Below are 15,759 nucleotides of genomic sequence, written 5' to 3' on the forward strand. Positions count from 1 at the left end.
GCGGATATTGTTCCTTTTGGATTGAGCACACAGTTCTCTAAATATTGTTTCATTTCTGGAGATCCTTTTATCTCTCTCTCTGCGTCAGCTTCTCTGCATTCTTTTTCTCTGGTTTCTGTTCCATTAATGGCCTCTTGCATCTCGTCCATTCTGCTTTTAAGTCCTTCCAGAAATTGTTTTATTACTCTAGTCTCCCTCCCTGCTTTGTCCGTTAGCTCTTGCATTTTTGTCTGCAGTCCATCAGCATGGTTATGACCTTTATTTTGAATTCTTTTTCAGGAAGATTGGTTAGGTCTATCTCCCCAAGCTCCTTCTCAGGGGTTGTCTCTGTTAGTCTGGTCTGGATCAAATTCTTCTGCCTTTTCATAGCAATAGAGGTAGTTGTGGGGAGTTGGTGCGTGTGTCACCTGGGAGCACATCCCTTCTTGCTAGTTTGTGGCCTTCCTCTCCTGTGAGAACGGCAACCTCTAGCAGCTTGTGCTGGGCAGCTGTGAGCAGACGGGGCCTCTGAGTCTGGCCCAGGTGGCTGTTGTGTGCATGGCTGGCCTCAGGCTGCTGCTCCGTTATGATGGTGCCAAGCTGGAGGAGGAATGGGTGGGAGGCTCTCTATCACTGTGAGGGGCCTCCAGGCTGCACTGCCACCCAGGGGTTTAGGGTGCCTGGAATTCCCTGGGATTCCCAGCTGCTGGGCTGAGTGTGCCGGGATGCTTCCCTCCAGCTGTGAGGCTCTTGTCCCTTTAAGACTTTCAAAGAGCACTCGCTATTCTTTTGTCCCAGGGGCACCAGCTGCGGGGACCTGCTCACAGGTCTTACTCTCCTGTTTCCCTAGTATACAGCGCACCACGCACTGTGTGTCTACACTCTGGTGCGCTAGGGCTGGGTGTTTAGAAGTCCTGGGCTTCCACTCCCTCCCCATTCTGACTCTTCTCCTCCCGCCGGTGAGCTGGGGTGTGGGGGGGAGCACTCTGGTCCAGCCGGGCTGCTGCTTGTATCTTACCCCCTTCGTGAGGCGCCAGGTTTGCAGGTATGGATGTAGCCTGGCTGTTGTACTGTATCTTCTGGTCTCTCTTTTGGGATTGTTGTATTTGTTGGATTTTCAAAATTATGTATGGTTTTGGGAGGAGATTTTTGATGCTCTACTCATGGCACCATCTTGGCTCCTCCTCCCTGTTCTACTTCCTGTACTGTGGTTTTTATTACCTCTGGTGACAGGTATTAAACCTTAGGAACACTTCCATCTATAGCAGTCCCTCCAAAATACACTCTAGAGATGGTTTGTGGGAGGTAAATTCTCTCAGCTTTTGCTTATCTGGAAATTGTTTCATCCCTCCTTCAAATTTAAATGATAATCTTGCCGGATAAAGTAATCTTGGTTCCAGGCCCTTCTGCTTCATTGCATTAAATACTTTATACCACTCGCTTCTGGCCTGTAAGTTTTCTGCTGAGAAGTCTGATGTTAGCTTGATGGGCTTTCCTTTGTATGTGATCTTACTTCTCTCTCTGGCTGCTTTTAATAGTCTGTCCTTATCCTTGATCTTTGCCATTTTAATTACTATATGTCTTGGTGTTGTCTTCCTTGGGTCCCTTGTTTTGGTAGATCTGTGTATCTCCATGTCCTGAGAGACTATCTGCTCCTCCAGATTGGGGAAGTTTTCAGCAATTACCTCCTCAAACATTTTCTATCCCTTTTTCTCTCTCGTCTTCTTCTGGTACCCCTATAATGCGAATATTGTTCCATTTGGATTGGTCACACAGTTCTCTCAATATTCTTTCATTCTTAGAGATCATTTTTTCTCTCTGTGCCTCAGCTTCTTTGTGTCTCTCTTCTCTAGTTTCTATTTCATTTATTGTCTCTTCACTGTATCTTATCTGCTTTCAATACCCTCCATTGTATTCTTCAGCGATTGGATCCCTGACCAGAGTTCATTCTTGGAGTTCTTGAATATTTTTCTGTTCCTCCATGAGCATGTTAATGATTTTTATTTTGAAATCCCTTCCATGAAGATTCATGAGGTCAGTGTCATTTAAATGTTTCTCAGGAGTTGTATTAATGATTTTACTCTGGACAGGTTTCTTTGGTTTTTCATATTTGTATATGGCGCCCTCTTGTGTCCAGAAGCTCTACTCTCTGGAGCTGCTCAGCCCCCGAAGTAATGTTGGTGGTTGCATGGGAGCAGTATTGGTGCCTGTGGGGAGGAAAGAGCTGTTCCCCACTTCCTGGCTGCTGTGCCTGTGTCCACTGCCTGAGCCAGGGAACCGAGCATGCAGGTGTAAGCCTCTATGCTTTGTGTTTGTAGTTGCTGTAGACAGATCTTCCCTCTGGCTGGCCTAACTTCAGGGTAGGGTTTGCCGGTTTACGATCCAGATGGGGCTGGCGGTGAGAAAGGCTCAGTTGGCTGCTTATCACGAAGGGGGTCCTTGGAGCTGTGTAGCCAGCCAGGGTGCTGAAGCACCTGAAGATTGTGAAAGCTCCCAACCTGCTGGGCAGAGCGCACCCAGACAATTTTGTCTACCTGTCCTTTCTCCAGGGTAGTAAGCTCTGTGCAATCCTTGCCTCTTTAGCAGCTGTCTTGCTGTTAGGAAGTCTCTCAGACTGCCCGCCTTTCTTTTGCCCCAGAGCAGCAGGATATGGATCCTTGCTTTCCACAAGCAGCTGGAATTTCAGTCTCTCCAGGAATTCTGCCTGTCTTAGCTTTCCAATCACGAGAGTACCGTGCAAGCACCATGAAATGTAGGTTTGTGCTCCCAGAGCAGATCTCTGGAGCTAGGTATTCAGCAGTCCCAGGCCTCCACTCCCTCCCAGCTCTGTTTCTTTTCCTCCCGCCTGTGATCTGGGGTGGGGGAAGGACTTTGGTATGTTACCCTGTTCGGTGAGGTCTGCTCTTTTCTCCATGTGTATGCAGTCTGGTCCAGTCCTCTTTCCTGTTACTCTTTCAGGATTAGTTGTATTCATTATATTTTCATATTATATGTGGTTTTAGGAGGACATCTCTGTCTCACCTCTCATGCTGCCATCTTTAACCTTCTAATAAAAAATAGTATATATTAATGCAGCTCTCTTTTAGAAGTAGATAAACTCACTGAATGTGAAATTATTTTTAAGGCACTTTGAATTCTAATTAATGCCATCTATTGGTAATTTAATAGAAGCTTTTAGCCTATTATTTACTTTAAAATGGGTTTAGTCAAGATACATTTTTTACTAATAATGTCGGTAAACAATTACTTAATAATATAATTAGGCATGATTTTAGTTTTGACTTTTAATACCAAGTGAATTTATTTCCATTGCAACTGAATTTTATGTTCTTAACTAGCTTTAGACTTTAAAATACAGATTTTAAATTTAAAGATAGTGGAATGTTTTCTTTTGACATATCAATATCATCAGAGGTACTTTACTGATAGGATGAGTTGCCAGGAATATAAGGAGGTAAAATACGTGCCTTTAGAGCTTGGGCTATACATCCTAGAACTAGTTTTGCACTTATGTAATCTGTAAAAGGCATGTTAAAGTATGATTTTCTCAGTTTCAAAAATGTTTTATTTTGCTTTTGTCCATAAATTTCATTATAAATTCTTTCATAATTAAATGAGTTGTATAGCAGTAATTGAATTTCATCGACACCCCTGGACATGATTAGTCAAAGCATACTTCTGGGATCCTTTTATGGCATATTTTGGTTTTCTCTTTGTCTAGACTAGAACCAGGCAGAAAATCTTAAGCACTCCAGGTGCCAGTCATTTCCTGTCTGTCATTCAGAGGGTTGATGGATTTACTTGCAGAGGGAATGGTACACCATCGGAGGGAAAGCGTGCTCAGCAAGTTTCAGCTTCCGAGGACTAGGCAGATTCAGGAGAAACTGCTGGAAGAACTCAACTAAGTGTCTTGGTTGGCGCCTGTAAACTCTTGCTGTAAGGAATGAAAATAGTGCAGCAGTAGTGGAGCTGACAGGTCAAACATTGCTGATCAGTTTATTTAAAGTTCTTTTTGAAAGTACAGGAGGTAAATTTTGATATTCAAATAAAAGCTTTAGGTATATTCCATATGGCATATCACACTAAAAGTATGTTCACAATTACAAATTGTAACATGATGCATTTGTTTATTTTTTAGTTTTATAGTGAAATTTTTACCTTTTTTTACATTTCATCATTTCCTCATTATATATTATTAACTAGCTCTTTAAAAGATAATGGATTCTGTAATTTTTGGACTGATATCCTATAATTGCACATCTACTCCACTGAAGGAGTTCTTAAAATTTCAGAGCTACATTAATAGAATGTTAAATTTAATGTTTTTCTATAATATCAATAAAAGTGGGTACAAAGGCAAGTAAGTACTCTGAAGCTTTGTATTAGTGTTTGACTGGGTGTGGAAGTTAAATTGGAGATGTCATTTTATAGGTAACCACAGAAATATAAAGCAGCCTGTCATGTACATCAGCAAGGGTGTATATTGGCAAATAGGAGATTAGAAATGAAGGTATGATTTGTATTTTCATATTGAAATTTATATGATAGTGTTTTTGGTCAGTAATTAGTATTTATAAAGTCTAAATTGGTAATCATTCAAAAAATGATAATCACCAAGTAGGTCATTTCTGAATTTATACGAAAAATCAAACTTACAGGGCTGTGGCTTAGTGGAGAACCTTGGACAAGGTTTATGTGAAAGACCTGGACTAATACTTTTATGATCTTGGTCAGGGATTAGCATGGATGTGTTTTCCCATCTGTAAAATGAGTTAGGTATACCACATGGGCTGTAATGTCTTTTCTAACATGAACATTTAAAAAATTTTTTTAGTGTGGAATTGGTCAAGTAAATTATGTTATAGTAGCTGAAATAATTTTTTTTCTTATTTACAGTTTGAATTATTTTACAGCCAGCATTTCAGTGGAAGGAAACTTACATGGTTACATTATCTCTGTACAGGTAAAAATCGATTATATCTAGTTTAATGAAATTTCCATGGTAAGATATATTAGTAATTTAGAAAGAGGTTTCCTATAACCTGTAGTTTTTTCTAATTATGGTTTTTGCCTTTTCTTCTCATCTACTTTTCTGGTTACCATTAAAGCAACTAATAATGAAGTTCAAGTGCAGCACTTTCTAATCATATTTATAATTATGCTTATATTATTACTGCTAATGATAAAGAGAATTCCTGAATCTTATAATGGTTTATTATATTTCTATAACAAACCATTTTTATAGTCATTAGAACTTTTATTTAGAAACTCAGACATGTTGAATCAGATACTCCGAAAAACCTATTTTCTCTAAATATGCCAGATATCCTTGGAAATCTCATTAACTATTATAGCATCATAAGGAGACCTAACCATTTGATTTGTATTTGTGGTGCTATAGTGAACTGCAGTAATAGATGTTTTTTCCAGAATGTCCTCATTCATTTCCAGTAGTTCACAGTTTTAGAAAAGTTTAATCAGAATCTAGACATTCCCTTCACTTCTTTTTGTAAGAATGAGGTCCACTTATCTGACAGTAGGATTAATATCTGAATGACTGTAGACTATGTAAAATTGCTGAGTCACCTGAAGATGGTAGCCTAAGCAAATACTCAAATTCTCTCTACTTTTACTAAAGCTATGCTTTCAAAAGTGCACTTACTCAACTTCCCCTATGTATAAGAAAGAGCAGGTGTTTATGTTAATACCTTTTAGAAATGGTACAAAAAAATCTAATCAGTTACCACAGTCTTACTAGAAAATTCCTTCTGTTCACTCACCTAAGAGAAATTTCATCCAAGTAATTTCTCTTAAGTGCCATTTATTTGACCTATTACCTTTGGAATATGATGTCTCATTTATGTTAGTAATACATATTAGTACATAATAATTAGTGTACAGTAACATATAAAAGTTTATCTGTATTGAATAAGTTGGACATTTAAATTTTTTCAACAGTTTGTGAAATAGATGTTTATTGTTAATCTTAACAAGTGTTCACTTAGTAGTTGACCTTTAATTTAAGAGACCTTTAACATCTGTTGTGAATTTTTTTTCTCATTTAGTAAATATAATTGATTTTAAGCAAAAAAAAACATTGCTGGACCAGTGTTTTAAATAATTAGGAAAGCTAATATATCTTAATGTTTTTTAATTTAATTTACTTTTACTTCCCCTGAATGTCTGTCTTGGGGAGTTTAAACTCTCTTGGTCATTCTCATTACCTCAGAACCTTCCTCCTAAAGTAATTTTATTGAGGGGCCCCCTTTTTTGGTGATCAGCTCCTAATTGTACATAGGAAGAACCATATATTCAGAATTCTCTGCTTGTCCCTATTGTCAAGAGACCAGTGTTCTGAATTTGTCAGATCATTTCCTTGTGATATGTTTTGTTTTCTATTCCCTATACTCTGTAAGGTGCAAATTAGAACTAAATGTTTGATTCTATTCAGATTAAATACCGTTGGCAGAATATTTGTTCAGTGGTCCTGTGCATACTTCACATTGCATTACATAGAAGGCATGTAGTGTTGGATTGTCCTGCTGTTGAGACACTAAAGTTGATCACTTGGTTAAGGTGGTGACTACCAGCTAGCTATCTGCACTGTAAAAATGCTCTTTCCCCTTTCCACTTAGCAGATGATCTGACAGCTAATCCTCAGGTCCCATACGAAAATCCTTTTCTAGGAGCAACCTTACCTAAGGAGTTTGGCATACATTGATGATTGTGGCTTGTATCAGTTATTTTATTACTGGCTGCAAATTGGTGATACTTCTTTATTCATTCAACATGTCTGTAGAGAAAAGCTTTTCCTTGGAGACCGAGGAGCTAACAGGCCCTGGGGCAATGATTTGGATGTAACTGTGGTGGGAGTCCTGCCCACCTTCCTTCCTATAGCTGTAAATGTCACTTGGATTATGGTTGGCTTATTTTTTAAAGTCTGTATGTATCAGATTGTGTTACACTGAGTTGTGTAGAGTTTGTCAACCTGTTCTGCAGGTTAAATGACCTCTTCTGTCATTTTTTTCTGTTTACAGGGCAGTAATTAAAGGGATTATCCAAATTTGGGGTTTCCTTCTCTCCCCCACAGGTTCCTCTACCCTTTCCCCAGTCTTTTCAGCTGTGAGCTGACTAGTAAGATAAGGGGGCTGAAAAAAGTGGGAAGAGGCCTATGTACCACTGATCCCAACAATTTATTGAAAAAATGGTGGAAAAAAATGTAATGTAAAACTTAAGTAGTTTTCCTCTTTTTAAGGGCTGCAAAGTGAACTTAGTAATAAGTCACTGATGTTTTGACCCCTTATTTGCATTGTCTCCTAATGCTCCTGGATTCTGGTGGTGAGGACTATGACAGAAGTCTCCTTCTTTCTCCAGACCCATGGCAGGCATTACAGCATTAATGACCAGCATTAATGGCCAGTGGTCCTGCTTAATCATCTAGGTGCTTTGATGCATTGTTTTATACTTGTTTCTGTCATATGATTAAGCAGTCATTGCACAAATTTTATAATTATATTTATGTGATTGTATAATATGCTTCTCACTGTATTTCCCAAACAAATGTTGAGATGACTGCCCTTAAAGTACTCTTTATACTAATTGTTGGTAGGACACTCATAAAGATAAGTTTAACCTTAAACTCTTTGTGTGAATCAGATATTCTAATTAATATATTAAGCCTTCTTTCATGAAAATTCAGAGATAAGGAATTTTTTTCTCTAGGTGTTCCTATCCAAGTAATTGTTTGAATATCAGTTTTTTTGAAAAAAACTGAGGCATAATGAAAAGTAGAATAGGCACCTGTGTGGTGGTAAGTTGGAGAATTGACTTATAGCCTTTAAAATCTTTAGTTGTATAATGAATAGATAACAGAAGCAAAATATCTTGATCAGAATTACTACTTAATTACCACTGACTACAAGAATGTAACCTCTGGGGTATTGTGTGAAATGTAGCTTCCTTGAGTTAATTTAACATGTAGAGCTCAAACCAAATCTCATATTGGTTTAGTGTACAAGTCATTAGCAGTCAAATTATGAAGGCTGGGTATGTGTGTATGTGAGAGAGAGAGAACAAGAGGGAGATACAGTCATTCAAACACAACTTTATGCTTTAGGACAGTTCTTTGACTTGCGTGAACTTTTTTGTACCTGCTGCAGAGTGCACAGTCATTTGTCACACTGTTAGAAGCATTTCAGTGTCTGCCTCCCTGGGATGCTGCAGAACAGCACTGACGTGCTGAATCTTTTATAGCCCTTTTGGGTGAAATGAGGGGTGGGTTTAGAGTATAGAGCATTTTTATTCTATCAACTATTTCATGAAAATAATGAAACTGCCTGTTTGTTTCTACTCCCATTTGTGTTTGTCCCTAAAAAGTAACTGGGAAGAAAACAAAATAACATTGTTAAATTTTGGCAGAAACTACAGTTGAGACGGAGCTGCAGGAGAAGCATGTCCTGTATGCTTGTAGACCTTCCAGGTGCTTCACCCTTACCTGGGACAGACCAGGTAGAGAGAGCACAGGAGGCTCTTCTGGTAGCAAGCTCTTCTCGCCCCTCTGTCCGTTTCTCTTGCCCCCACCTTCTCTTACTGTCTTTTATGCCTAAATCTTAGCCTTCCTTTTAATATTTAAAGACATTGTTTAAAGCCACTGATAAAGTTACAATGGCTTAATGTGATTTATACTCCATAGTCAGGACTGATAGCTCACACCCCACAAACAAAATGATACATTGCTAGCAATAATGGCTTTATAACAATTTACTAAGTCTTTGGTTCATTCTTTCAGGAGAAAATATGTGAGATGAACAAATTGTTGCTCAAGTAAATATGTTTCTTTCATCAGTTTATTTAGACAGTTTTGTTTTAATTGTAGGTGAAGTTAAAATGAACTATTTGGGCAAACCATATGTGGCCATGGTTACAACGTACCAAATGGCAGTTCTTCTCGCCTTTAACAACAGTGAAACTGTGAGCTATAAAGAGCTTCAAGACAGCACCCAGATGAATGAAAAGGAGCTGACAAAAACAATCAAATCATTACTTGATGTGAAAATGATTAACCATGATTCAGAGAAGGTACGGGGTGATGTTTCAAGGAATTTAAGCATTATAAATTTAAAGCTTTTCCATGAGATGTTCACAGGTTTAAAAGTAAGACTATAACTGCGAATGCCCCTTGTACTTGGAAAGCACTCGAGTCAGCTACATTACTGCAGTTTCATGCCTGTGAACTTGAGGAGTCACAGAGAAGGCTACATGAATTGGTGCCCATGTGTTCTTCATAGCTAGATTTTATTTGTCCTGTTCTGTGACATGCAGTTCACTGAAAATTGTGAAAGAGTTGCCACTGGGTGGCGGATTCTGCTTAATGAACCTATCATAAATCTTTCCAGGCTTGTTTTTTTCATGTGTTCAGTTAATATTTAATTACATGGTTCTATAATAGGAAATGACAGCCTATTGGTGTCTATTGTATGTATATTTAGCATGTGTAATTCCATTCCAAATACTCTCAGTCTCCTGTCTCTTAATTCTAGGACTCAAGTAACCACCATATGCTTTAAATATTTGTCACAAGGATAGCAAGCCAATAACAAATTCTTTTTTCTTCTTTTATAACTTTTTTCCCCTAGTAAAAAGTTGTTAAAATATATCTAGGATACTTAGTCAAAAAAGCAATAGATGTGGATTAAATGTCCTATTTCAAATTATTGTGCCTGTAAGAAAAAGTTCTTATAAATGATGTTTCATTTTTATTTTGTGAAGTTAATAACCTACAACTTATTTCTCCATCAGTTTGTTTTGCTGACATCCCTAAGATTATAGTGACATTTTATAGCCTATAATTGAACTCTAAATGACATATATTCTGAACTTCAAATCAGGCTTTTCTTAATTTTGAGAAATGGTTAATTTTTCTGTTTTTAGAATCTTAATAAAATGTTAAATTCTTAATATTAAGATTTTAAGGCAAGTTAACTATAATTGTAAATTTTTAAGCTAAATTAAGTGCTTAATAAGTTATATAGTCTTCTAAAAAGTCTGATTTTGGTTGCCCAGAAATACACAAAATAAGTATAGGTTGCTTGCTTGCACATTAAATTTAATTATGAATCTGCCAGTTCTTAGCAGAATTTCTTAGGTTTTTATTGAGACTGAGTCCATCTGCCAAGCACTGTTTGACCCTGGTGATGGGGAATTACACTGTGCCTGGAGACTAATAGAGGAGCTGTGATTCTGCAAGTTGGCTTATCAACTCTCACTTGAGAAGCAGCCACTTGAATAAAACATGAATCGGAGGGTGAACTCCACCAGAGTCCGGCAGGAATGCCCATGTGCTGCCAGAGACAGCTCGTTTCTTTGGCGCAGTTACTGATGATTGGTATTCTGTTGGTGTAGCATTTTAAAAACAATTTGGTTCAGTTTTCCAAAATGGGGTGTTGGAAAAATTATAAATCTGTTGTTTCATAAAAAAAATGTTAAATTCTATTTAAGCCATTAAGTTGGACTCTTTTATCCAAAGGTGACAATTGAGTCTTGAACAACACAAGTTTGATAAACTACACATGTCTACTTATAAGTGGATTTACTTTTTTGGAGATTTGTGACAATTTGAAAAAACATTTTCTTTAGCTTATTTAATTGTAAGAATACAGTGCATAATACATATATACAAAAATATGGGTAAACTGAATGTTATCAGTAAAGCTTCTGGTCAGCAGTAGGTTATTAGTAATTAAGTTTTTGAGGAGTTAGAAAGTTATACGTGGATTTTTGACTTTATGACTTCATGGTTGGGGGTTGTGGTCAGTGTATCTAACCCTGCATTGTTCGAGGCTCAACTATATGATAGTTGGACCAGAAAGTAGTTTATTACTATATCTAAACTGATTAAAATTCTATCAAGTATAAAATTGGTAAAGAATTGGTTTTTGCTTCTTTCTTTGACAGAAGACAATTACTTTTGAGTCAAACAGTCTTTATAATGTGAAAGATTATGAAACTTTAGTCATTTTGGCTTGCTCATTATTTAATTTCATGGCATATTATTTGCAGCAACTCTTATTTAGATTTTAATTTTTATAAATATAAATGAATTATTTTAATTGTAGGAAGACATTGATGCAGAATCTTCATTTTCATTAAATATGAACTTCAGCAGTAAAAGAACAAAATTTAAAATTACTACATCAATGCAGAAAGACACACCACAGGTAAGTGCTTATAAATATCGTTTCATTTGGAAATATTTAAGCATTGCACTTTACAACTCTTCCCCTTGTAATGTTGAGACAATGCATTTTTTTCTGGTTTATTTTGTGCCTTTACTAGCCTTACAAACAAAGTATCTGCCAGTAATTTAGATCATAAAAGCAGTAGTATAATTGGTATCTAAGGAAAGAGGTGTTGTAGTAAATCTTATTTGCTCTTCAGCTACATTAGAATGTGTAGCATTGCTCTGCATTCTTCCCAAAAATGGTTACTCAAATAGTAATGTAATTTCTCATATTTTCATTTATAAAATAAAGAAAAAGCTTTGCAATACACTTCTTCCAAAGAAAAGTTGTTGAAATGCTTTTCAAGCTTTCATTTGCAAATAAACCACCTGGGATCTTGTTAAGACCCAAATTGTGACCTAGTAGGTCTGGTCTGAGGTCCAGACTTACCAGGTAAGTCAGATTGTGTGGTGAACATCTGCTGTTCATTGTTTTAACTCTGCAGCAATCATTGCTTTGTCCTAGGATAGCCAGTTAACAACACTTAATGTTTCCTGATTTCCTCTTCTGTGCTACCCTGCCCTGGGCTCAGGCAGGACATGAAGGTATATAAGGCATTAGATCCTCTCCAGGAGCCCACTCCCTGTAGGGGGACCAACAGTAGTTAATTGCTGTTAAGTTTGAACCCTTAAGTGTTTGAGATCCCATTTTCCTGTAGGCTAGTGAGTAGTAATATGCAATACAGGATGGTATTTTATCTTTGATGCGCTATATGAGATCCCTCTTATTGCAGCATTGCCTGCCTCTGGGCCTTGCTTGTACTGCTTTCTTAAGCTCTGTGGAGATAGGCTTTTTCTTCTGGCCCATCATTCCTGGCTTCTCTGCCTAAGCCAACTAGAACCCCTTACAACTCTTCCCCTTGCAGCCTGATGTAGCATGCACTTGGGGCCAATTCCTGCAGCATCTACCAGCTGTGGTAGAGACTTTGTACTCACTGATGGGACACCAGTCTTGCAAATTATTGCGCTGTATCATTTAAGGTCTACTTTATAGCCTCTTTATGTAGTGTTTACATAGTTTACAATAGTGTTAATTTTTTTAAATAGCCTAACTTTAACCCAAGAAATTGTATGTAACTCATTGTAGATGTTTTGTTAATGGCTATATAATACTGCACACATAACAACTGTATAATTTGATGCTTAATATTGATTGGAAATTTATTTAAACTCACTTATGGTGGTAAGCATTTGTAATGTATATAATTTCAAATCACCTGAGACCAGTATAATATTGAATAACATGAACTGGTTCAATGACCTAATGTCTCATTGCTTTATTATTCCCCTGCATAACAGGAAATGGAGCAGACCAGAAGTGCTGTAGATGAAGACCGGAAAATGTATCTCCAAGCTGCTATAGTTCGTATCATGAAAGCACGAAAAGTACTTCGACATAATGCCCTTATTCAAGAGGTAATATGGGAAAGTGTCCTGAGGACTTCTGGGGGCAAAGGGTATTATCAGTATATGAATTAGGAGTGTTTCTTTAAAAATGATACAGAAATAATATGACTGCCAAATAGCCTAAAGAAATGCTTCATTACTTAATGAGAACAGTACTCACCTATAATTTCAGTATTAGTTAGATTTGCTTTGCTTGAATATAGAGGTCTAAACTTCCCCCAATATACTGAATCTTCTGTCCAGTTAGTACAGGAAGTCAACTACATCAGACAGCCATTAATTCCATAGATCTATGAGTGTCTGTGTGGTAGAGCACTGTGCTCATAACTGGGGGTGTACTGTAGAACAGCTGATGGTGGTTCCAGCCCTCAGGGAGCTCACCATCTAGAGGGGCAAAATACATTATTGGAATAATACGCAAATAAATGTAAGATCACATTAACAGGCACTGAAGGAAGAAAGGTGTTCAATACTCAGGAAGGTGTATAAAAGTGTTGACTTGGGGGAGGCTGTGGAGAACTTTGCTGAGAGTATTACTTCAGCTAAGAACTGAAGGTTGAGGAGGGGGTAAATGGAGGCTTGAGATATGTATGAGTATTTAGATAAAGCAATTCATGTATAGCTTAGTTTAGTTATATGTGAATATCAATAGATTTTGTTTTGTGTTGTGCATTTTCTTTCCTTTACAACATAAACATTACGCTTTTTCCTTAATTTGCATAAGAAAGTATTTTTGATCCTCGTGTCAAATTGATCTAATTGCTCCCTCTCTCATATACGACCCTCTTGAGTTTAAAAAAATGCAATGTTGTTCATGGCACTCACTTGATATGTCATGTCCATCCATTTAGGATGATTTTAGTTTAGTCAATATAATTTTATGATTATTTTAAGTATAATATTCCTATGTGGATTAGGTCTGTCAGATGAAACTTTAGTAAATTTGAGGCACTTTATAGTTGATTGGTTCAAACAATTGTGTATATAACTAATTAGCAGTAGTTTGACACCCATGTACTTCTCTCTTACACAGGTGATCAGTCAGTCAAGAGCTAGGTTTAATCCTAGTATCAGCATGATTAAGAAGTGTATTGAAGTTCTGATAGACAAGCAGTACATCGAACGCAGCCAGGCGTCGGCAGATGAGTACAGTTATGTAGCATGATGTCGCTCTCCTCCAGTGCGAGTGTGAGAGGATCATTGCCATCACCATTTGGTGTGTTCCTGTGGGAAAAAGCAGGCCTGTGCCTCCATAATTTGGTCATTTGGCAGCCCCTGTTTTTCTGCTGTTTACAACATCACCAGTGCCACGTCATGAGCGTCAGAGAAAATGCCTAGAGATATTTCAAGCTCATGTCATTACGACATTTCTTAAAACTTTATTAAAAGAATGAGTGGAATATTGCTGAAATGTGGAAATTTGGTTGGGTACCATGCTTTTTCTCCCCTTCACGTTTGCAGTTGATGTGGTTTTTTTTTTAATGTATCTTAAAGGACATAAAAAACTTAAATATTGTAATATGACAGATAACATAATTGTATCTACATTAAAATGACAAACATGATATTGCTGCTTGTCAAATAAAAAAATAAAGAAATAGAATATCTTTTTGATGTGAATGGAGTAATGCACAAAATTATATATATATAAAATCTTCATGAGCCTTCAAAGGAGCTAATGCAGGTTTAGTTGCATCTTTATGTGAATGGTTTAATTCACTTGTACTCCTGCTTAAATCCTACGTGGAAAGTGTCTTTAGAGTATTGTTCCTGAATGCATAAAAATGCATTCAGCACAGAGAATGTTTATTTTTATGGATGAGAAGAGGACTACAGTGGCTACGAGCATTTTTAAAATTGAGGATTTGATGCTGTCCAGAGTTTCTGGTGAGACATTACACCACGAGAACAAAAGATGAGGACAACATGTGGCAACCTCAGGTCTGGCATGAAAGAGCTTTTCATGCCAACGTTGTCTGACTTCTGTTTTCAAAATACTTAATTCTGATGTAGACTAATACGCAGCTCACTGCACCCCTCTCTGCCTTTCTGAGTTCCAGGAGATCCTGTGACACCCATGCATTTTTTCCACGCTCCTACCTTTTCCTACTGTTCCAACCTGGACACTCTGACACTAGGCTCACTCTCATGTCACAGGTGTGCTTAGCAATACATTGTGTAAAATTCCATCTTCTTATATCTGCTTGGTACATTACATCAGGTGCCACTTGTGTAGAGACATGAAATTACACTATTTCGTTAATTATATATATCAACAGCAGTATTAGAATTCTCTGGTCTATTACTGTATTTATTATCTATTTACCCCCCACCCCCACCACATCCCCACACACATACTTTTTTTAAGCTGGAATATTTTAAAGCATATCCCACACAAATCATTTTACAGACCTTCAGTTTGTGTCTCTAGAAGATAAGATCTTTTTTAAACAGCAAAAACACAACGACAGGGACATTATTATACCTAACAATAAATTACTAACATGTGGTCCATATTCAAATTTATTGTTGCAAAAATGATTTTAACACTTGGTTTGTTCAATTGCACTTTTTCAAACTCATGTCTCTTAAGTGTTTAAAAAAAATCTAAACTTATAATGACTTACATAGTGTATTTCTCATTTTATCTTTCTTCTTCGTAAGAAAATAATGGCAAACTATATAATATTGTATATTCACTGTCAAAAACCAAACCTTTGTTTTGATAAGTTGTTGACAAAGTTTTCCAAATTGATTCCTTTTTTCTTAAATATTTATAAATGTTAAATTAAGTCTTATCCTTGTATCTGATTGTCGAGAAAATGTATTGAAAAAGGACAGAATTCTTGTGCCAAGGTCTATGAAAATGACTGACAAGTTTTCATCATATCTCTGATTCCCATTTTTTAAATTAATTAATTAATTAATTAAATTTTTATTAAGGTATGATTGATATATACTCTTATGAAGGTTTCACATGAAAAATCAATGTGGTTACTACATTTACCCATATTATCAAGTCCCCACCCATACCCCAATGCAGTCACTGTCCATCGGTGCAGCAAGATGCCAGAGATTCACTATGCGCATTCTCT

The 15,759-nt window shown here is 37.0% G+C and overlaps 1 protein-coding gene across 7 annotated transcripts in view; it reads left to right on the top strand.

Moving 5' to 3' along the window:
- Positions 1-15,462, top strand: part of CUL2 (cullin 2) — a 98,629-nt gene extending 83,167 nt beyond the window's left edge. For all 7 annotated transcript variants that reach the window (XM_073228941.1, XM_073228937.1, XM_073228936.1 and 4 more), the window contains 5 exons: positions 4,876-4,942; positions 8,855-9,057; positions 11,094-11,195; positions 12,557-12,673; positions 13,698-15,462. In XM_073228941.1, the coding sequence (XP_073085042.1) occupies positions 4,876-4,942; positions 8,855-9,057; positions 11,094-11,195; positions 12,557-12,673; positions 13,698-13,829 (621 nt within the window). In that variant the 3' untranslated portion in view covers positions 13,830-15,462. The remainder of the gene's footprint in view (positions 1-4,875; positions 4,943-8,854; positions 9,058-11,093; positions 11,196-12,556; positions 12,674-13,697) is intronic.
- The last annotated feature ends 297 nt before the right edge of the window (positions 15,463-15,759 follow it).

This window comes from Manis javanica, chromosome 2 (assembly GCF_040802235.1).
Source record: "Manis javanica isolate MJ-LG chromosome 2, MJ_LKY, whole genome shotgun sequence".
Classification (NCBI taxonomy): domain Eukaryota; kingdom Metazoa; phylum Chordata; class Mammalia; order Pholidota; family Manidae; genus Manis; species Manis javanica.